We start from the raw sequence: 21,343 nt of genomic DNA, 5'->3' as shown, positions 1-21,343 counted from the left end.
TGCTAGTCGCAGTCAAAGAAGCTTGATCTCCACCACTCCATTTGGTAACATGACCTAAACAACTTTAGGGAACCATCACCACACGTCTCTCAGATATCGTCCCTCCATTTGGAGTTTCTTCACAATAGACTCTGCCTTTGATGAGTCCACATTTTCCTGAAATTTTTGCCAAATGGAAAAACAGCCTTCCTTAATTCATGAATGCACACTATATCACTAGAGGCAAGAACAATAGAATTGCTTCACAAGTCTTAGCATCATCGACCATCGATATCCAGGTGATTTTCCAAATTAGGACAGGTGGTACACCCTGAACTGGATGATCATGAATTTTAATAGCAGGAGAGGAATAAGTTGTCCAATGATGTTCAAAGTGCGATGAACATCTCTCACCATCCCCTTGGCATCACCACATACATAAAGATATCCCTCCTTAGGAATTAAACTCCACAAATATGCTGCCTGCAATTGGGATAAATTCAAATTCAGAGTAATAAAGATTGACTGCAACATCTTTTAGTGTCAGCTAAAACTCACTTTATCCATCATCTTATGCTGAACATATTCCTTTTGTAGTCCTTCCTGCGAGAATGCAACAATCAGCTCAGAGAGAACACCTTGTTCCACAAAATTGTAGAGCTCGTCCTCGTAAATAAAATCCTACGAATGAAATTAAGACCAGAAATGATATGGCACAAGTTCACAATGTTTTCAACAGTTTACTGGTATCAGAAGCGCGTATAGCAGAGATCCTAACTATTCAATGATTTCGACATCCAAAGAAGAGTAGAGCAGGACCTAGTCGAGCACCGTTTTCTTTCAGGGCCATTCTTTCCTGGTAAATGAAATAATCCCTGATTTCCTTGTTTCATTAAAATAAAACAAGGGAACATAAAATGCAGAGAGTGATCCCATACCTGTAGAAATCCTCTGAAAGGTGCCAATCCAGTCCGGCGTCCTACCATGACAATTGGAATGGAGGGATCAGGCGGTGACTTAAAGTTAGATGGTCTGAAAAAAATATGAGCCGTACTACAGTCACAACTAGTCTCAACAGGAACTGCATTCTGAATATTTTTACACGCATGAATGTTAGATGCCATTATAGCCCAGTGTATATCTTAATACTGATTCACCATGAAATGCAATAGAGAAGGGTGAGGCAAAGGATTTGAAAGCTAAGTCACTACCTTCATCCAGGTTTAACACACCCCTTTGTGTATTCTATTAGTGGGAGTTCGACCATAAACTAAAGCACATGTTACATGAACCCTACTGGGGGCAAATCTGTGATACAGAAAGAGAATTAGCTCTCATTGAACTACACAGAAATTAATAGACACAATGATACTAGTGTAAAGTAGCATAACAACTAGGTGAGGAGGTTGCAAGCAAAGGGGCCACAACAGCAAAAATTACACCAAGGGGAGGTTTTCCTGATGGGTACTCCGCCATAACCTGACTGGCTACAACCCATTGCGAGTTCTCATCCTGGATAATGGAAACATATGGCAGACATACACAAGAGCAGATAAAACAAAATGAAGTATTTCAAATGAGCAGAGAGGTACGAAAGAGGTAAAGGATGGCGCAAGTTATGCCAACCTTCCCCCCGGGTGATGATAAGAACTTCAGTCTCTCTGCTTTGCCAGGTTTAGTGGCATGGGCAGCCAAACCGATCAAAGCAGCCTGATGGCAGAAATATATTGGAATCCAAAAGATCTAATCATAAATAAAGAATAAAAAAAACCCAGATCCGGAAGAAAGATGTCATGAATTATCAAAGTGAAAAGACATCACCTTACGAGGGGGTACAAGAGATCTGCATATCGTGCTAATGCAGTGCGTAGAGTGCATGGAACACGGAAAGGAGGTGGCAATGAGCTTCCAAGGGGAGTACCATCTTCATTATCAGTGTGAATAGAAAACATCATCTCTAAAGGTTGACCCAATGACTTTACGGCTTCTTCAACAGTTTCATCAAAATTCTCAGCATAAACACCAACATGATCTCCTGTGACATATCTGAGAGAAGAATTGAAATAAAATGATTTATGGAGTTGTTAAAGTACAATATGATCATGCAAACACAGTTTCTGCCTGTGCTTCAAATTTTGAAAGAGATATTCTACATGTCAATCAAATGGAAAATCAGAGTGATGGGAGGAAAAAAGATCGATAAACACCATGTAATTTACACTACTAATAGTTAAAGTATTTTCTTTCTCACTACTTTATTAGCGAAATGATATATAAAAACACATGCATATTAGCTAAAATGATCCAAGAAATCAATGCACACGAATAATTATAAAGATGCCATTGAAAAACTGCCTTTTCCTTTCCATATTAGATTTTTCTCTGATAAATAACTGATAAGGTACATAGAGCTACTCATTTTTAGACCTCTAACAATAACAACTACAATAACGAAAACTTTCGTAATACCAGTCTCAGATATGTCAAACTCCAGATGTATGCAAGAGCAGTCAGATTCTGGTTTGTGAAGCTCTCTTTGGACAGCCACATTTACTCTTTAAGGCAAACAAAGCAACATTAATACTAGTAAACAATAAGATATGTTCCAGAACAACGAACTGGGTTTAGTTTTTAATTTTCAATGTCAAATCCAATGTCATTACTAACAACGAATAGTCCCCTACGCATCATCATATTATGACAGTCTCTCTCTCCTCCCCTGAAAAATCAACTAACAAAAATCTCACCTTAGAAGACGAAAATGAAGATTTGTCTTTGTCTAAGAAGACAATTGTCTTCCCAAAAGAAAATGTTTGGGAAGACAATCCCCTCAACAAAGTTTTACGTCTTCTCATACAAGATCTTCGTCGATCGACATTCCAAAGGAAGGGAGAGAAACTGCGAGAGCATAGTGATGCATTGGGAACTTTTCATCATCAATGATGACATTGGATTTGACACTTAATATAGAAAATTAAACCTTAAATTTGGTCTAAGAGATAAACTATTAGTTTTCAGAGTTTGAGGGGGGGGGGGGGAGGGGAGGGAAGAGATTAAATTTTAAAGGGTTAGAGTTCCGTTAACTTTAACCATCTATAATTGAATGTTTAGGCTTTTTAAAGTTAAAAGATAAAAATTTGAAAACGTTGGATACTTTGGATGGAAATAAGTACTTTGGCCTATAGATGAATGAAACTGCTAAAGGCGGGAACAAGCTCTTCCAAGAAAATGTTCATGTAACACAATCATGACCAAATGTTTTTTATTTTTTATGGTAATAAGTAATCTCACCCAAATTATACGGTCTTTCAAAGTGAAACTAATCACATTGAAAAGATTAAACTTGGACTTTAATAATCATCTCTACCACCATTAAATTAAAAGTGAACTTAAATCAAAGTCCTCCAGCTCGTGGCCAACATGACCAAATGTTCATTAACGAGGAAAGAAAGTCCATACCCACATGGACTTCTCAGACATATGTGGACTCCATACCCACATAGAAAGCCCAGTCGTCATAATAAAACAATATGGGCTTTGTATTTATTCCAGGGGAAAAGGCTACCACATTGTGCTATCCAAGACGCAACAGTGAAAAGGCCCAAAAGAAATTTCTTGTATATTATTTTGATCATCCGATTGCACAATGTTATCAAGAACATGCTAAATTTGAGATATAAATTAAATTAATCCTTGTCTTTTACACTAATACCCTAATGATCATCATTCCATCTTTCCGAGATATCAATGATGGAAACTAAGCCAGATTCAATCGGACGGTCATGATGAAAGCCGCAGGAATTAAGTTGAGGGTGCACGCACTGTAATACTTTAACCGTAACCAAAAAAAAAACATTTTCTCACTCACTCACGGCTTTCACTGTAGAGTATAGAAAAGGAGAGGCAAAACAGAAAACTGAAATTCGACTTTCCAAAAAAAAAAAAAAAGAAAACTGAAATTCTCGATTGTCTCACAGATGCGATACGGAGCGCGTGGGCCACAAACTCTCCCATACCAAATCTCCCATTAATGGTAACATATATATTATTATTATATCGTATTGCTACGGTATGGCCACTTTTTTCTCTCTCACCTGTTCTGCTTCATGAGCTTTAATTTTTCCTTCTTTTGTTTCATCATCTTCTTGTCTCTTCACTACAATAACATTAAAAAGTGTTGTTTTTTTTCCCTTTTTAGTGAGCCATGAGCCAAGCGGAGGAGCGGTGTTCGGGAAGAGAATCAATGTTCTCGGGTTTGTGTTATTTTATCTCCATTTAGTTTAGTTACCTTGTTTTTTGTTTGATCTGGGTAACTGGGTTCAGGTTTTAAACAACTCTTTTTTTTTTATTCTTGCCCTTAATGATGCTGTTTTATCTACTTTAAATGTTATGGACAATGTCTGTCATATGAAGCCTGTTTACACCTGGGTTTGCCTTTTTGTAGCCTGTCTTCCTCATGTAGTCTCGTTCCTTTTTAAAACTTTTTTTTTTGGTTGTTTTTCATGTTGTCACTACGGCTTTGTCGTTCAAAAGCTAGAAACGACAATGTAGGTTGGATAGTGATTTTTTATATGGACAGACAATGTAGATAAGTATAATTTTTTTGTTTGGTGTGGGTTCTGCATGGGCTTTAGGGTATAAGTGTTACCGTTGGTGTGAGGAATTATTGAGAATATTCATTAATATCGGAAATATATATTGGGTTTACAAGTGTGGAGATTAGAACACATATTACACAAAACCAATTCGCTTTTGTTAAGGTCTAATCCAAACACTTATATACCATTCATTTTACTCAAGTTTATTAGATGTGGACTCTCTTTCTTTTTTTTTATTTGAGTCTCCAACACCCTCGCTTAAGTGCAACTACTTACACTGTTAGATTTGTCTTTTGACTTAGCCGGTTTTTGGCTCGATATACTGTCACTTGTATCTAGGAACACTTAAGACTATTAAACCCGTCGTTTGACTTGTGCTCTAATACCATATCGGAAATATATATTGAATTTATAAATATGAAGATTGAAACCTATTTTACATAAAACCAATTAGCTTATGGTTTTGTGTAAAATGAGTTTTAATCTTCACACTTGTAAACTCAATATATATTTTCGATATGGTATCAGAGCACGAGTCAAACGACGGGTTTAATCCCTTAAATGTTCTTAAATACAAGTAATAACTTATCCAGCCAAAAACCGACTGAGTCAAAAGATAGGTCTAACAGTTTAGGTGGTTGCACTTAAGTTAGGATGTTTGAGACTCAAATAAAAAAGAAAGAAAGAGAGTCTCACATCTAATAAACTTTAGTAAAATGAATAATATATAAGTGTGTAGATTGAACTTTAACAAAAGCCAATTGGTTTTGTGTACTATGAGTTTCAATTTCCACACTTGTAAGTCTAATATATATTTCCGACAATTAACTACTCCAATGTGACCCGTGATTTCACATGATGTGGGCTGACCATGAGGATTAAAGCTGAATTTTTGGTAAATGCGAATTGACTACCGAGCACCGTGAAGGTGAGAATGTTGAAGGCAGATCAATGGTATGGCTAAGGAGGTCATAAGTGGAGATGAACATTTGCATTATCTTCAACTAGTAACTTTGTGCTGCTGATCTCTTCATTTTGGTCATATGTCTCAGCAGTGCCGGGGAAATGTCTTCTAAATATAACTAGAGTACAACCGGCAAAAATATGCATGGTATAAGCAATAAAATATCATAAAATTTTCAGGGTATACATGATTGATGATTGTGGGAATAGTTAGTATCAATGACACTACCTTGTGACAGGTTGATCAGTTTGATTGGGTTTGTGCTGGAAGATTTCATTGTAACAATACATGTCATCATGGACTCAATTCTTTTTTTCTTTTCAGGAATCATTAGTCACAATCTTCAGTAGTTTCTGTTAACCCTTACGAAATATTTAAAACTTCGATAGTTATGTAAGCACTTTGTTGCAGTGAACTTTTTCTGCAGCTGTGTGATTCAGGTTTTAATGTGAAGAGATATGTAAATTTATGAAAAGTTCATCTCTTAATCCATTCTAGTATTGGCCTCTGGGGTTCTTGAATCCCCCTTGTTGTGTTACTTGCATGCCATCAGCCACTATTGAAGTTTGTTTTGAACTTTAGTTGGTCCTACCTGGAATTTGTTTACAATTTTTTTTTTCAGTAAATGCTCAACTTTACCATATCTACTCATAGGTGTCTGGAGTACATACTTTGGCAATTAATATATTGATTTGCTGTTCTCAGGATATGTACTTGATCCAGAGAAATGCAGCCGACTTACATTGGGAGAGAAAAGAGAACTGGTTTATGAGATTGCCCAATGGTCCAAAAATGCCACAGAGATTCTTAGCTCATTTAGCCGCAGGGAGCTTCTTGAAATCATCTGTGCTGAGATGGGTAAGGAAAGAAAGTACAGTGGCTATACTAAATTTCGAATGATAGAGCACCTTCTGAAGTTAGTTTCTCAGAAGTCCCAGAGGAATAACACAGAAAACATTCCCACTTCTTGGGCCAAAACTCAAACTGGATGTAAGAGGAAACGGCAGGAAGAATCCTTGACTAAACAATTAAATGGCCTAAACCAGGTTACTGTAGAGAGCGGTAAAGCAAAGAATTTTAAATGTAAGGTCTGTCAGAATGTTGCCTGCAGAGCATCATTAAGTTTGAATGATGCTTTCTGCAAAAGATGCTCTTGTTGTATTTGTCATCAGTATGATGATAACAAGGATCCTAGCTTGTGGTTGACCTGTGGCTCTGATTCCTGTAATGATAACAACTCATGTGGAATGTCATGCCATTTGGAATGTGCTTTAGAAAAAACAAGCTTTAAGATTGGCTGTTCCACGGAGTTGGATGGAAGTTTCTACTGTGTTTCTTGTGGGAAAGTTAATGGTTTACTGAGGTAAAAAGCTTTTTCTTCAGCAGATAAGAGAAGTTCCATTATATCTTCAACTGCATACATACTATTTAAATATTTGATAGTGTACAGTTGATCATTATAGCCAAACCTAAATAACACAAATAGTTATTTGAAAATAGTTGTGTGTAGAAATACTGGCACAGGTACACACATGCATGCATACACCTCACTCAAAGACCACTGCATGTAGAGTTATAATTGTTGTTATGTAGTAGTTTGTAGTTTCTCTTTGGGTACTTCTGGGGAAGTCTGTGAAAGCAAAGTATGTTATCTGTTTACCAAAAAATAAAAAAGAAAGAGGAAAAGAAAAGAAAAAAAGACAGAAAGATGTCTCTGCATGGACAATTATCTGTATGTGGATGTAAATGTGGATTTGCATTTAGGAGTCATGGTGGTTATTTGTGTCTTGTAATTCCAGATTCATCTGCCTCAACATGTATGAAAAGGCTGTTAGATACATGTGCATGGTAGTCACCTTGATAAAAAGTGTCCTTTCCATTTTATGCTTTCATTCTAAGGTCACTAACTTTAGAGTCAAGACATAGGCAATTGCCTTCTTATTTTTATGTAAGTATTACCTAATCTCAAGATGTGGCCTAATTGGGCTCGATTTGGACACAGAAGAATTCAGTGTTTGATAGACTGATCACGGCATTTTGCCTTTCTGAGATTTTAAATAAAAAAAGAAACCTAACACTTAGATGATTAGTCTTGTACAGAACCTGGAGAAAGCAAATGTTGATTGCCAAAGAAACCAGAAGAGTGGATGTTCTTTGTCTACGAATCTCTTTGAGTCACAAGATTCTTTTAGGAACTGAGAAATACCAAAAATTGCTGAAAATAGTAGAGACTGCCTTACAAACGCTGAAAAATGAAGTGGGACCTCTAAACCTCTTATGCACAAAGATGGCCCGTGGTATTGTCAGCAGGCTCTCATGTGGTGCTGAGGTTCAGAAATTGTGTGCTTCTGCTGTGGACACTTTTGATTCCATGATTGTAAATGACCCTCAACATCTCCAGATAGAAAAGATGGAGCCAATGTGTAAGTTTCTTAACACACCTTCTTATTTAAAGTTCAATCTGTGAAGTGTTTACATCTCAAGGTGGCCCAAAAAAATATTTGTGTTGAGATTACTATATATGAGCACTGGGTTACATAAATAGTTGTCATCATATTTGTGGGAGAATACAGAGACTCAATTTTAATTGGTCCCCTGAGAAAGTCTTCCAGATGTTGTAAAACAATCTTGCTTCCTTCCTTTTTCACATGTATTATTGCTTACTGTTTTTATTTTACTTTTGGAAGCTTGCCTGATCCAGTTTGAAGAATCCTCCGCAACCTCTGTTGTCATTGTACTTGAATACAAGGATCATTTAATAAAAGACTTCGCAGGCTGCAGGCTGTGGCATCGTAAGTCAAATGTGAAGGATTATCCAGGACACCCTACTTTCATTGTACTAAGGCCAGAGAAGAGATTCTCACTAACAGGTCTTGATCCTTCAACTGAATATTTTTGCAAGATTTCTCTGTTCAAAAGCACAGGAAGTTTTGGTGTTTGGGAAGCTAAATGGATTACACCTGCATTAAGTGGAAGCTCTGTTGCAAAGTTTGAAGAAAATAGAAAGGCAGAAAATACTACAATAGCTCAGATCCATTCTCAAGTGGAATCTATTAATTCTAGCAACACTAAATTAGCTTCCAGCAAGCTCTCTGTGAAGCGTCTGCCATCACTGGCTGACATCAAGAAGAACAAAGATGAAGCAATCTATTTGCAGCCTCCTCTATTGAGCCCCGAATCTATTTCTCCTTCCACGCCTTGTAAATGTGATGGAATGCGGAAAGTACCAGGCTTGGGATGTGAAAGAAGAATGGAAGAGAGTGATTACGAATATTCTGTTAGAGTAGTGAAATTGTTGGAGCAAGAAGGGCATATAGATGCATATTTCAGAGTAAAGTTTCTCACTTGGTTCAGCCTTAAAGCAACAATGCAAGAGAGGAGGGTGGTCAGTGTTTTTGTTGATGCTCTTAACGATGATCCAACAAGTTTGGCTGGGCAACTTGTCCACACCTTCAAGGATGAGATTTATCGTGAGCAGAAACCAGTTCATGGGAATGGTTTCTGCACCAAGTTGTGGCATTAAGGAGCCAGATTAAAAAATGGTCAAGACAAGACTTTTGAAACAAGGAAACATAGTTGACCAGTTAACGTTAAATATGAAGCTCCTTAGATTTTGTTTTCTTAAAATAGCATTTGTATGGGAGATTGACTAAATTGTTTTTGTTCGGTTGTCCCAGGGGGAAATGCATATATCTAAGATCTTGAATGGAGCCATAATTATCCATAAAACTTGCAATGCCAGAAGTGAAAATGCATTAGAGAAAATGGACAGATTGACGGATATTTGAATAAGGAACAACATCCTCTGCTTGTTGGAGATCTTTGTTGTTCCTAGTTCAAACTAAATAAAACATAGATATACTAGAGAGTAAAACAGTTACTAAAATGGTATGCCATTGAAAACAAGATAATGTACAAAACTTCTAATGTGCATTTGGGCATCAAGTGATCTAAGAATTGGGAAAAAAGAAGCACAGCATACACATAGTTATCAAATGAAGGTATGTCCGACTTTTATGATATCCTTTATCCATCATTATATAAAGATTTGCTTCATCAAACTCTGGGAAATTGTCATGTGCTCGATGAATCATTAACAGTTTCATTAAATGAGGCAGCCAGGTATTCTGCAAGGCTCTGCTGCGAACTAGATTTGATGGAAGCTTCTGAAACTCTAGGCTTTTTCATGCTAATGGATTTTGGAAGCCAGGAACTTGAAGAGCCAGGGCTTTTCACACTTCTACTCTTCCATAAAAGGGGTTGCAGTTGCTGCCAGGGGTCTTCATCCATGGACTTGTGGTAGAAGATCTGTGGCCCCTGTCTTCCTTCTGGTCCTGAGCCACGAGAATGAAAACCTTGCCCCCTTCCACCACTCTGGCCAAAACTGGAGTTTGTGCTGCTGCCATTCCATTGGCCCCTACCTCTGCCTGAACTTGGACCAAGACTGCCTCCACGCCCTGAACCAGGGTTTGGACCACGACCATACCACTGTGGCCTTCCTTGACCATAATAAAAATTAGGACTTCTTACAGGTCGAAAGCCAGGGCTGAATGGCTGACCACCTCTTGATGCACTAGATGGAGAACTATACATGGCTGTGCCTCCAGAACCATTCCAGGCTTCAGGAGTTCCTTGTTGCACAGTTATGGAATTTGCCATTCCCCTCGGGCTTCCATAGCCGCCAGCAGTGTTATAAGGACCTTGTGCTTCATACATTCTCTGATCAAATGAAGAATTACTTTGAAATTGATGAGCAGGCGAGGGTCTCATCTCAGGGTTTCTTGGTCCTGATAAATTAGAACAAAAAAAATTAATGAACTAAACATAAAATGAAGAGACAGCTACTGAAATGAACTTCATTTTTGAAAAAAATTCCATGTGGTTGATTATAACTAAACTAAAAACAAAAACTTAATCAAGATAAATCAAAACAGACTACAAGAAACTTGAGTTAATTTCAACAAAAATTTTGAGCGTGAATTTAAAAAGCTAAACCATGTTTCAAAACAAGAAAGTCCAAAAGAATGTAAGACAGGTATCTATATGTACAACAATACGAGGTTGCAAAAGTTGATAGTTCAGGCCAAAAGATAGCTCAAATGATCAGTTATTACCTAGCAAATTTATAGGCTAAAAATACAAGTTAAAAAAAAAATAAGAGCACAACTCTGATCATACTATTAGCGAAAATTCAACCTGGAAGGAATGATGGAGGTCGTGCCATCGCAGAAGCACTAAAACTAGGAGGTGTTAAGTAATCTTGTACAATCTGGTTATCCAGCTGACCCCTCTTCTTGTTACCAGAGAATGCTGCCATAGGGTCAGTGTAAAAATCAAACCTTGGAGTCGCATAAGACTCCCTCTGTGCTGGTTGCCTTGCAGACTTCTCAAGCAGTGGATTAGAAAGGGAGTCAGGCACTGAAAAAGTCTCAACATTACTACAAACTTCGGCTTGTTCAGCTTCCACACGCAATGCTCTCAATCTTTCCCTTCTTTTCTCTGATTCCTCCATAACCTCCTAAGAACCAAAACGATGAGTCACAATCCCATTATCTTCGGATGGAAAATCATATGGAGTCATTGTCAAAGATAATAGTAATTCTACTTGCAAAATCGAAGCTTCAAATAATCGTAAAGCCAAGTTTCTTTCTTTTCTCTAAAAGAAAAAGTTAAAAGCGTTAAACTATCTACCATGGTATCAACAATCAACTCTAACAAACATGTATAAACAAATCACAAATCCATAACCATTAATTCCATCGCGTGAATTTTACAAACAAAAGCTGTGTATAAACCCTAAATTCAATGCAAATTATTGAAGACACAACTGGATAACTTCTTAGAAATTTGAAAAACAAGAAGAATACAAAAACAGGAAGCTTACCGAAAGTAGAAGACAGAATATCACGTGAAAATCAGCTTCTTTTGTATTTCGCTTGAAATTTCAAATTTCCGATTCAGTTTCACAAGAGAAACGCAAGCGAGAGAGAGAAATGAAGGCCAAGGCACCTTTTTGACATTAACGGCGCTGTTTTGATTAATACCATGATTGCCCAAAACGTTTAGCCGGGTCGGAGCCCCGACATTAAGTGACCTATACTATTACTATTTACGAGGGCTTTTCGGTCACCTCATTTAAAATCCAAAGCCAGCCTCTACAGAATCACCGTTTGATCAAACCTTCAAATATCTTCATCAAAGCGCACATCCTACGGCTGTAATGACTACACTCTAGTAACTACAATGCACGCGAGTTCTCCCAACGTACATTCATATCATACGGATAGTGATTTCTAAAGAACGCCTGCGATAGATTCGAGTGAACACACAAACTTTCTCCTCGTGTTTGAGAAAATTCGCCTCCTGTTTTCCCCTTTCGAAAAATAAATACAGCCAATTTTTGTGCTCAACTTTAATTCATCCTAGCTGAACTTAACCTAGACGCTGCCGCTCCGTCTCGCATTTCTTTAGCTAGCGGTTTCATCAGATACCAAGCAGTTTCTGCTTTCCTGGATCAATCAGTCCACCATTACAAGAAGCAGGGAGCAACTCTAGAACCATGCCTACGAACGAAGGTTTCTCAGGTGTGTTTTAAGCATAACTAAAAGTATGGTTATCTCGACAAGCCTTCGAAAAAGATTATTCTTTTTTTTTTTAAATTTAAATTCCTGGGTAGATATTTATTTTTAGGGTTGATGATATATTGTTTTGTACAAAATTAGCTATGTTTTGCATATTTAGGAAGCTCTTTTAGTGTTTTTTGGCATTGCAATTAGAGATTTTATATATGTTCATGTTAAGCTTTTCTGGAAATTAATATTGTAGGAGAGCTTACGAACCCGTATATTTTGATGATATTATTGTATTTTGATCATATTTGTGGAAATTATTTTTCAGCTGAACAGATTTTATCTCATTCGTATACCACTTGAACGAATTGGTTCTGAATAAAGTATTGCTTTATGCAATATAAATGCAGCTCACTGAGAATATTATTATTATTGGTGATTGGTGTTAACTTATTTAGTGTTGTATGGCAGGTGTTTCAAATTGTTATGTATTCAAGAGTCGATTACAGGAATACGCTCAGAAAATGGGACTTCAAACGCCTGTTTATGAGACTACTAAGGAAGGGCCATCTCATGAGCCTTCATTCAGATCTGCTGTGATAGTGAATGATGTCAGATATGAATCTTTGCCTGGTTTTTTTAATCGTAAGGCAGCAGAGCAGTCAGCTGCTGAAGTTGCACTTATGGAATTAGCAAAACTTGGTCAAGTGAATCCTTCCATCTCCCAGCCTGTTGTAAGTATATATATCTAATTTGCAGATTTGAATTAACAACTGCAGTTATTGGTGGTATTCAAATTGAAAATATTCTTTATGTTCATAATTCACTTTTTAGCTTGTATTGTACGCAAAACCCTGAGCCTGAACAGCGTGTGATTGCATTCTAGATATGCATGCCATATGTCTGTATGGTCAGATGCCTTCAGATTGAAATTTACTGACATCAGATGCTTAGTTGTTCGAGATATTACAGGCTTAACTTTGTTAAAATCATATGCTATGCCTATTTTTTATGTTTATCATAAGCCTTTCTTTTCCTTCTGTTTCTTAAGGAAGCCAATTGTGTTTCTTTTTTTGGTCTGAATCACTGCTAACCTCCTTTCTTGGGTGTTTGGTTCAGCATGAAACAGGTTTATGCAAAAATCTACTTCAGGAATATGCACAAAAGATGAACTATGCTATTCCAATGTATCGGTGCCAAAAGGATGAAGCACCAGGACGAGTGCCTCATTTTTCATGTACTGTTGAAATTGGAGGCATTCAGTATATTGGTGCTGCAGCAAGAACAAAGAAAGAAGCAGAGATCAAAGCTGCTAGAACTGCACTATTAGCCATCCAATCAAGTGCATCTGAGTTATCTGGCTCACCAAGTGGCAATTCCCAGCTAACTGTAATTCCTTGCAGGAAGAGGGGAACAGAGTCGGTTGATAAGCCTAAGGTGGACGAGACTGTAAGTGTTCCAAAGCCAAAGAAAGCTAGATTCAAAAAGAAAACATTGAAAAAGTTTTCTGGAGACAAAACAGGTCGCAACATGGCTCTTAATGTAGCTGCTAATTTGGATGGATCGCAAATTGGTCAAACTAATGCACCTGGCATTCAAGTTGTGGGTTCCGAGGCTATGTTTACAGAAGAAGCAGCTAGGAATTTCCAAGGAGGGAGACTGGACATTGAACCATCTGAGGGGGAAACATTTTCTGTGAAAGATCCTTCTACTATAAATGGGCATTCATCAGCTACAAAATGTAACCAAAGTGTTCATGAGGCAACTGGATATTCATCAGTTGTAAATTCTAATCAAAGTGATCCTGAAGGTCTGAGCAGCTCAATGTCTTATGGAGACGCAACTGCTTTGATGAAGGAGGAAAAAGAGGCTAATGTGCAGTCGACAGTTGCAAATTCTAAACAAAATAGTGGTGAAGCTATAAACTTGGTAACATCTTTATCTTTTGATGATACTACTGTTTTGGCTAAGGAGGTGAATGAGACAACTAGAGTCTAGCTGGTGTCGCCACCAGTAAATAATCCCATTCTGAAGCAATAGTACCTCAATGAAATAGTGTCCTTTTAAGGCTTGGAATTTGTTTTGCAGTTAGAAAAGTTGATGGGTGAGAGGGTTCGGTGTATCCAGATCTTGAAATGAAATGTAATAGCTTTTATACTGACTGGGAGCATGGACCTTATATTTGAATAGTAGATGTCATTTACTTGTTATCTTTGTATGCTGTAGTGGCTTCATTCGGAACTGATTTCCTTGGTTGTTTTACCGTGTTGAAAACTTCTTTTTAGTTTGGCTTAATGGCGAAATTAGTCTCATGCTATACGCCGAGAAGTTTTTACTTTACCATTTAAGTAAGTTTCCGCCGCCATACTCGTTTGTGATTTAAGCAAATACCATTCAACAATTTTAGCAGTCCAAGTGGAAATAGCTAAGGGAAATTAAATAAGATGATAAATATGCAAGACTTAAAAAGGAATTGACTTACTTTTCCGGTATTAAACAACAAGAAGAATTAAAATCCTAAATTTAATATTAAAATTACTCTCCGTAGTCTTATATTAACAAAAGAGCATTACACACGTGGCCCCACGCGAATATCTCAAATTCACCGAACTTCAATCCTGCCCGATTTCATCACAAATCGTCAAATCCTACTGGCGTACTGCAGATTGAAAAATAGAAAGAGAAATACAAGAGGAACCACTTTGATTTGGGAGTCTCCACTCTACGAAAATGCACGGTAGACCTCGCAAACCTTCGAAACCAGAACATGAAGCAGTTTCAGCTGCCAAGGCTGAGAAGCTTCGGGCCCTCCAATCTCAGTTCCTCCACAATCATCACAACAATATGTAATTTCTTTTTTAACTTTTCTCTCACTTTCTATTCGATTCTCGCAATCCAAACATTTCTTTTTACTGATTTGTGGAATTTTTTAGTTACACTAAAGAAGCTGTGGACTTGAGCGCCAAGCTTCTGGAGATCAATCCGGAATCATACACCGCTTGGAACTATCGGAAGCTCGCTGTTGAGCACAATCTGAGTCAGTGTGAGACCGATCCTGACTCTTTTAAATCGCTTCTTGATGAAGAACTTAGTGTGGTGCGTTTTTATACTTCAAATTATATTTGGCATCTCAGATTTTATATGTATATATGTTTCAGTAACTTGTAGTAATTGAAACCATGCACAAATCAGTTTCTTTCTGAATAGGCATTGGTGGGATTAAACGAAAGTTTTAGTGTCAAATTTTCAATTAAGCTTCATATAATTTTTACCTTTTAGGTAAGTTGTGTGCAAGCATGACAATGAGTTTTGAATGTATTTTAAAGGTAGAGAGTGCATTGAGGCAAAATTTTAAGTCCTATGGAGCCTGGCATCACAGGAAATGGGTTTTGAGCAAGGGGCATTCATCTGTAGATCATGAGTTGCGACTTCTGGATAAGTTTCAGAAGGCTGATTCTCGGAATTTTCATGCGTGGAATTACCGGAGGTAGATACCTTGTTCTACTCTTTGTTTTCATTTAAATTAGTGCATATTTAAAATAATCATTTTTTTTTCTGGCTTGTAAACTATTTCTCAGATTTGTAGCAGCTTTGATGAACAGACCCGAAGAGGATGAATTGAAGTATACAGAGGATATGATTAATAACAATTTTAGTAATTATTCTGCCTGGCACAACCGTAGGTATGACTGATGCTTCCTAATTGCTTCTCAGTTGAAGTGTGATGATGTTGTTTTGTAGTTAGCACAGTGGGACTACCAAGCCAACATTGGCTGAATAAGAATTAATTTTATAATTGAAAGGTGCCATGTCAAAGTCTTATTTTTAGATGTATATTTTTCAAGTAGCTAGGTAGTTGTACAATTAGTGAATCTTCTTGAAGTCATCAACCATCATGCATGGTTTGATTAAGCTGTTTTTATCATTGTTGTAACTGATACATTTTTCCTATGAGCAATCAGCAACATGCATAACCACATATTCATTGGTTTATATGTATGATCTTTTATATTCTTCTGCATACTGAAAAGATATATAACCATATATATTCTACTTTGGGGACTTATGCAGTGTGCTCCTGTCCAATTTGCTAAAAAAGAAGAATGAAGGATCTCTTTCAAAAGAGAAAGTTTTACCAGAGGAATATGAATTTGTACACCAAGCTCTTTTCACAGACCCAGATGATCAAAGTGGTTGGTTTTATCATCTTTGGCTTCTTGATCAAACAGTCAAAGTTGATTCTCCCCTGCTTGTTTCCTCTTGGCCGGCTAATGGTTCTGCTCTCGTTTTATTGGGAGATAGGCACCTGGATGGTTCTGCTTCTTCTTTCTTAACAAGCTTTCATTCAGGTTCAGGGACATTTCCACTCATTCTTTATTTTAATCAAGCAGTTCATGGTGTAAATTCTTCTACAGTAACAGTTGATTACGGATTTAACACAAGTAAAGATCTTATCTGGGAACCAATTTCAAGAAATAACTCTCAGACTGCTCAGGTCTGGGTTACACAATTAAACTACCCCAACATAGAGCTTCATGCCTTAAAAGAATATCAAGTTGAGGTTAGCCTTGGACATGCTCAGGGAATTGTCTCTTCTAGTGGTTTTCACTATAGCCATCCTTCCTGTTTCACATTTAAAGTGTGTCCAAAGGTTGCTGAAACAGATCCCACTGAAGAGCTGGGTGAACAGAGAATTTCATGGAGAGATGATTTGTTTTGTATTTATAAAGCAGATGATCAGGAATCAAGCCTGGTTGGTTCATTAGATCAGCTGAGCATCAACAATGACAACGATCTTTCAGCTTCTGAGTGGCAAGTAGCGGCTGTAGCCAGTGAGATAGATCATTTCCGTGAACTGTTGTCACTAATTAACTGGTAAGTCAGATCCATTTGATAACTAACTTTAAAATTAAGTAAAGAAATATTTCTGACCCATTGTCCTGAATATATTTTATCTTCGTAGTAAAATTGGGAAGCTTACACTTGCAAGACTGTTGATGGCTCATGATGCTATGAAGCATTCATCTGGTAAAAAAGTTTCCCATTTTGAAGAAGTTCTTGAACTATATAGTGACTTAATGAAGTTGGACCCATCACATATTCTATACTACAAGGAAGAACACAGCTTAGTTTTAATGCAACAGGTGGGTTTTCCATCACTTCAAAATTATCCTTTTAGAAAAGTGTAGTACTTTAGCTTTAGCATTGATTAATAACCTACATGTGCATGAGGCTTTGCACTCAATTTTAAGGTGTCTGTATTCAAACTATTCTGTTTGTGGGATTTATCTGGGATTGAAATAGGTCCTGTGAAGAATCAACATCTATGGGGATATAACCCCTGTCTCCATAGTTTACAAGCAGTTTTTTTTTTTTTCTAAAATTGGATTGGCAAGGTGTCTATGGATATGTCATAAACTTTGTCCTGCTGCTGGATTTGCCCCAATAGACTTAGTTATCAATCAAAATAATAACGAGAATAATAATTAATAAAAACCAGTCACATAACTTTACAGATGTTTTATTTTTTTAATTCTGGAAACTTTTGGAAAAAGTTAGTAGCTGAACTGCATAACGTGATTTGGCTAATCATATCATTGAACTCAGTGTCCACAAAACTATTGTGTTGATGATATATTTACTTGAATGAGAACATATTTTCATATAATTTGTTGATTCTACAGGTGACATCCAGCCAGGAGTCTTTGCTGAGGCACTGTTGCCGTTATGGGGACTTGACTTGCTCTATTAGCAATCCAATCTGTCTACGATTGAATAATTTATCATTATCACGAATAGGGTCTTTTGAAAAATTGTTGTGGGTCCAAATGCTAGACCTCAGCCACAATGATCTTTCTTCAATCGAAGGTAAGCTACTTTCGTTGCTGTTTTAGACCTTGGTTCTTGAACTAGACAGGTGTTAAACTGATTTGAATAGTCAACTCCATTTATATTGTTATGCCATTTAAGTCCTTATCACTCCGCTGAATTTGTTCCTTTTCTTTATTGCTCTACTTTCTCATTTGATTTTCTCTAACGAGAAAACAGTTTTTTCCATGAGAGCGTTATTTCTGTGATTACCCATGAATGGAAATGTTTGCACTTGTATAGCTTAATGAACCAAATGGAGTAGATCTGTCTGTGATGACATATGTAGAGCACCACCAAATCTATCAGTTTGATCGTTCAAGTGTATGATTCTGCATCTTGAATTCAGAAACTTTTGAATTAAAATAAGATGACGGGTACTTATGTTCAGGTGGTAACTAGCAATATTATTTTTCAAGGGTTCCACTTGTTAGTTAATTTAGTCATGATAAACCATTGAAGCACTTAATTTCACGGTTTTTTACATTTTCCGATATGGGATAAAGTCATAAATCTCTGCATTATGTTTTCATTTTAGTTCTGAATAACCTTCCTTATATTGTTGACCTTTTTGGGTTTTTATGACAGGATTGGAGGCCATGCAGCTCCTTTCTTGCTTAAATTTAAGTAGCAATAAACTAGGTAGTTTTACTGCTCTGGAGCCTCTTAGACTTCTGAAATCATTGAAAGTTCTCAGTATTTCTTATAATGAGATTGGTGCGCACTCCATCGACACAACAAGGTATCTGTTTTCTTCTCCATTATCTCACTCTGTTGGAAGTGAATGGAATCTTGGTGAAACTGCGATTAATGATGATTTAAAAAATTATTGGGAAGCTTATTTTATTCTGAAAGGCTTGAACTTGACACAATTAGATCTTGTGGGGAATTCAATTGCTGGTGAAAAGTTTAAACTGTTTGTCATCAAGGTTCTTCCAGCACTTAAGTGGCTAGATGGTGAAAAAATGCATTGATTGCTTATTGGTTGTGTTTTATTTTTATTTTTTCAAGGGATAGAGGTGTACCAGTTTTCTGTTCTGAATTTTACTAAAAATGCTACTCAGGATGCATGATTTTACCAATATGTTTGACATGAAATGTACAATAGGAATTCAGCTCGATTTACGTGGGTATGAGTACTTCAATATTTAATTTTTGCTCTCTCTCTCCGACTTTCAGGTTTAGTTAAAAAAGGATGATGAAAAATATTCATGTATGTTTATAACATTTATGATAAGTTGTATGATAATAACAAGGATAAAACGGGAGAAGTTGGTGTAACTCCTTTTCTAATTTTTGTTTTGGATATTTATAGACATCTGTTTGAGAACTCAAAATTAAATTATTTTGAACTAACAAATTCTCTCTTGACAATCACTTGTTTTCGCATATGATAAACATATATATGTGATATGAATGCTCTTGTATCCATACACCATATGAAACAAATGGTGTTTCAAACGTTTGACATCTCTCAAGTCTAACAATCAATGGTACACTCATATAATCTTACGATATATCATTAATTACATTTTTATGTTCGAAAATATTTCAATAACTAATACTCCACGTTAATGTCATAATAATATGACTTTTATAGTTACTAGTACTAATATCATTTTATGATAGTTAATAGAGATATTTAGTATGTTTATTGTACAATGTCATTATTTATTTGATATCATGAATGTAGCGAACTCTTCGATAATTTGATTCTCCAAAGATTCATATGCATACAATATATTTAACAAATAGATAAACAAACGGAAACATAATTTACATTGTAAAAACAGGAAGCTACTTTCACTAATGTAAATTATTTATACAATTGAAATACCCCAAAACAACTAAATTTGTTCCTAGGGACACACTAACACTAGTTGTCTAGATTATCAAGTTCAAGCCTATACCTATTGGAAGATCTCGGTTTGCAACGTCACACAACTGTTGTCCACAGCAGCCATCATCAACTTTGGTCAAAGGCATATTTAGGCAAATGTGATGCCTAGTTAGGAGTAGAATAGAGCTGGCAAATGGATAAGAAAATGAAAAAGAAGATTCAAATGCTAGTTCTTGAGGCTGACACTGGTTAATTAGTCACAATGACTTTGTGGCATTACATAAGCAATCATCTCCCATGGATGAGATTGATCGAGTAAATGCAACCCAAAATAGCAAGGATGGTATAGAAGACAAGGACTCTTGAATGGATACAAATCTGAACTGTAAAGATTTTGAAACGAAGAAATGTAGGAATTTGATCGTCAAAGTGATGAAGCCATCTCGAATCATTCTGGTCACAGCACCATATAGTTGAACTGCATATTCAAGTAAACAGGGTTATTAGCCATAATGCGCTGCAATAAATCCAAACCCAAACAAAGAAGACAATTTAGGAAGAAAATTTAACTTACCCAGATTCCCTTTAAAGCGGCCTCTGTTGTCTTCCTCCAAACACACAATGATAAAAGCCAGAAACAGACCCAATAAAGGGTGGTAAATTGCAGCCTTAAATTTTGATGCCATTATAAATTTGCTTGAAGCTCCTCGCTTTTCGCCTTTGACAAACTTATCGACAATTACACTAACACAGGTTGAGCTTAAACCGCTCGTATATATACAAGACTGTAAACAGTGAAGTCTCTTAAGAGTTAACGAATGGGTTGGGTAATTTCCTGGTAGTATTGTGGCCAATCAAAAATCTAGAAGAGTGGGATTAAATTTTAAAATAAAATTATATGTGTAAACAAATGGTATACATTTATTTTTAGACGTTGAGATGACATTTATAATTAGTTCATGTCATTGTTTACCTTTAACTTTGAATTTTATTAATAAATTTATACAATTTATTTATATATATAATAGCCGGCTAAATTTTATAATCTTAACTGGAATTTTGAGCACAAGGTGTGATTTTGTAAAGTATACTTGTGACCGAAAAATTAAATAAAATGATATAAAAATAGTATTATATGTACAAATAATAATATATTATCATATAAATTTATGGTTTTAAATTAGAGATAAAATAATATCTAATTATATAATAATATGTAATTATACATATAATTTATATACATAAGTTTATTGATGGTATAAAATAACTATAATTTGGGATGTAAAGTGATTAGTTTTGTTCCCTCTAATTTGAGATTTTCACCAGTGATCATGCGAGTGGTGTGATCTTTTATTGGTAAGGGGAGGTTCATTGTCTGTGATGGAGCTGTAGTATACTGGAAGATTTCTATGCTGGCAAATATGTGTAAGGAGAAAGAAGGTGTATAAGCTGCTGCGGATGCCAGCCATGCATAGGAAAGAACGTTAAAATTAATTATGGCTTGTGACGTACCTTGTCAAAATTT

At 36.4% G+C, this 21,343-nt stretch overlaps 5 protein-coding genes and 1 pseudogene across 6 annotated transcripts; 3 read left to right on the top strand and 3 right to left on the bottom strand.

Annotated features, from left to right (window-relative positions):
- Positions 1–9: 9 nt before the first annotated feature.
- On the bottom strand, positions 10–4,087 carry LOC123229640 (annotated as a pseudogene).
- Positions 3,928–9,248, top strand: LOC123229815 (VIN3-like protein 2). Of its 2 annotated transcripts, XM_044655792.1 has the most exons (5): positions 3,928–4,012; positions 4,178–4,232; positions 6,247–6,904; positions 7,642–7,964; positions 8,229–9,248. In XM_044655792.1, the coding sequence occupies exons 2-5, from the start codon at positions 4,184–4,186 to the stop codon at positions 9,062–9,064; spliced, it is 1,866 nt and encodes a 621-aa protein (XP_044511727.1). In that variant the 5' UTR covers positions 3,928–4,012; positions 4,178–4,183; the 3' UTR covers positions 9,065–9,248. The 2 variants fall into 2 exon arrangements, with proteins under 2 accessions (XP_044511727.1, XP_044511726.1); XM_044655791.1 differs by lacking the exon at positions 3,928–4,012 and having other exon boundaries at positions 4,065–4,232.
- Positions 9,249–9,418: 170 nt separating this feature from the next.
- Positions 9,419–11,585, bottom strand: LOC123229819 (protein SICKLE). Its single transcript, XM_044655797.1, has 3 exons — positions 11,426–11,585; positions 10,738–11,059; positions 9,419–10,328 (listed from the first exon to the last, which is right to left on the bottom strand). Exons 2-3 carry the CDS (start codon positions 11,051–11,053, stop codon positions 9,616–9,618), a joined length of 1,029 nt encoding a protein of 342 aa, XP_044511732.1. The 5' UTR covers positions 11,054–11,059; positions 11,426–11,585; the 3' UTR covers positions 9,419–9,615.
- A 214-nt stretch (positions 11,586–11,799) lies between these two features.
- Positions 11,800–14,320, top strand: LOC123229818 (double-stranded RNA-binding protein 1-like). The gene is made up of 3 exons (XM_044655796.1): positions 11,800–12,125; positions 12,582–12,844; positions 13,230–14,320. Exons 1-3 carry the CDS (start codon positions 12,101–12,103, stop codon positions 14,106–14,108), a joined length of 1,167 nt encoding a protein of 388 aa, XP_044511731.1. The 5' UTR covers positions 11,800–12,100; the 3' UTR covers positions 14,109–14,320.
- Positions 14,321–14,682: 362 nt separating this feature from the next.
- Positions 14,683–19,099, top strand: LOC123229814 (geranylgeranyl transferase type-2 subunit alpha 1). The gene is made up of 8 exons (XM_044655790.1): positions 14,683–14,956; positions 15,044–15,206; positions 15,437–15,597; positions 15,689–15,793; positions 16,182–16,985; positions 17,074–17,254; positions 17,795–17,978; positions 18,567–19,099. Exons 1-8 carry the CDS (start codon positions 14,841–14,843, stop codon positions 18,950–18,952), a joined length of 2,100 nt encoding a protein of 699 aa, XP_044511725.1. The 5' UTR covers positions 14,683–14,840; the 3' UTR covers positions 18,953–19,099.
- Positions 19,100–19,721: 622 nt separating this feature from the next.
- On the bottom strand, positions 19,722–20,643 carry LOC123229821. Its single transcript, XM_044655799.1, has 2 exons — positions 20,393–20,643; positions 19,722–20,296 (listed from the first exon to the last, which is right to left on the bottom strand). The coding sequence occupies exons 1-2, from the start codon at positions 20,502–20,504 to the stop codon at positions 20,076–20,078; spliced, it is 333 nt and encodes a 110-aa protein (XP_044511734.1). The 5' UTR covers positions 20,505–20,643; the 3' UTR covers positions 19,722–20,075.
- Positions 20,644–21,343: the final 700 nt, after the last annotated feature.

This window comes from Mangifera indica, chromosome 11 (genome assembly GCF_011075055.1).
Source record: "Mangifera indica cultivar Alphonso chromosome 11, CATAS_Mindica_2.1, whole genome shotgun sequence".
Taxonomy (NCBI): domain Eukaryota; kingdom Viridiplantae; phylum Streptophyta; class Magnoliopsida; order Sapindales; family Anacardiaceae; genus Mangifera; species Mangifera indica.
The sequence above is the reverse complement of the archived record's forward strand: the minus strand, read 5'-3'. Positions and strand labels throughout refer to the sequence as shown.

Coding starts and splice junctions, on each gene's coding strand:
- LOC123229815 (XM_044655792.1), top strand. CDS start 4,184: ATGAGCCAAGCGGAGGAGCGGTGTTCGGGAAGAGAATCAATGTTCTCG. Junction 4,233..6,246: donor AAGAGAATCAATGTTCTCGG/GTTTGTGTTATT, acceptor TGCTGTTCTCAG/GATATGTACTTGATCCAGAG. Junction 7,965..8,228: donor AGAAAAGATGGAGCCAATGT/GTAAGTTTCTTA, acceptor TACTTTTGGAAG/CTTGCCTGATCCAGTTTGAA.
- LOC123229818 (XM_044655796.1), top strand. CDS start 12,101: ATGCCTACGAACGAAGGTTTCTCAG. Junction 12,126..12,581: donor TACGAACGAAGGTTTCTCAG/GTGTGTTTTAAG, acceptor GTTGTATGGCAG/GTGTTTCAAATTGTTATGTA. Junction 12,845..13,229: donor CTTCCATCTCCCAGCCTGTT/GTAAGTATATAT, acceptor TGTTTGGTTCAG/CATGAAACAGGTTTATGCAA.
- LOC123229819 (XM_044655797.1), bottom strand. CDS start 11,053: ATGGAGGAATCAGAGAAAAGAAGGGAAAGATTGAGAGCATTGCGTGTG. Junction 10,329..10,737: donor ACCTCCATCATTCCTTCCAG/GTTGAATTTTCG, acceptor CTAATTTATCAG/GACCAAGAAACCCTGAGATG.
- LOC123229814 (XM_044655790.1), top strand. CDS start 14,841: ATGCACGGTAGACCTCGCAAACCTTCGAAACCAGAACATGAAGCAGTT. Junction 15,207..15,436: donor TTGATGAAGAACTTAGTGTG/GTGCGTTTTTAT, acceptor TGTATTTTAAAG/GTAGAGAGTGCATTGAGGCA. Junction 17,255..17,794: donor GCTTAGTTTTAATGCAACAG/GTGGGTTTTCCA, acceptor TTGATTCTACAG/GTGACATCCAGCCAGGAGTC.
- LOC123229821 (XM_044655799.1), bottom strand. CDS start 20,504: ATGGCATCAAAATTTAAGGCTGCAATTTACCACCCTTTATTGGGTCTG. Junction 20,297..20,392: donor CCGCTTTAAAGGGAATCTGG/GTAAGTTAAATT, acceptor TTGAATATGCAG/TTCAACTATATGGTGCTGTG.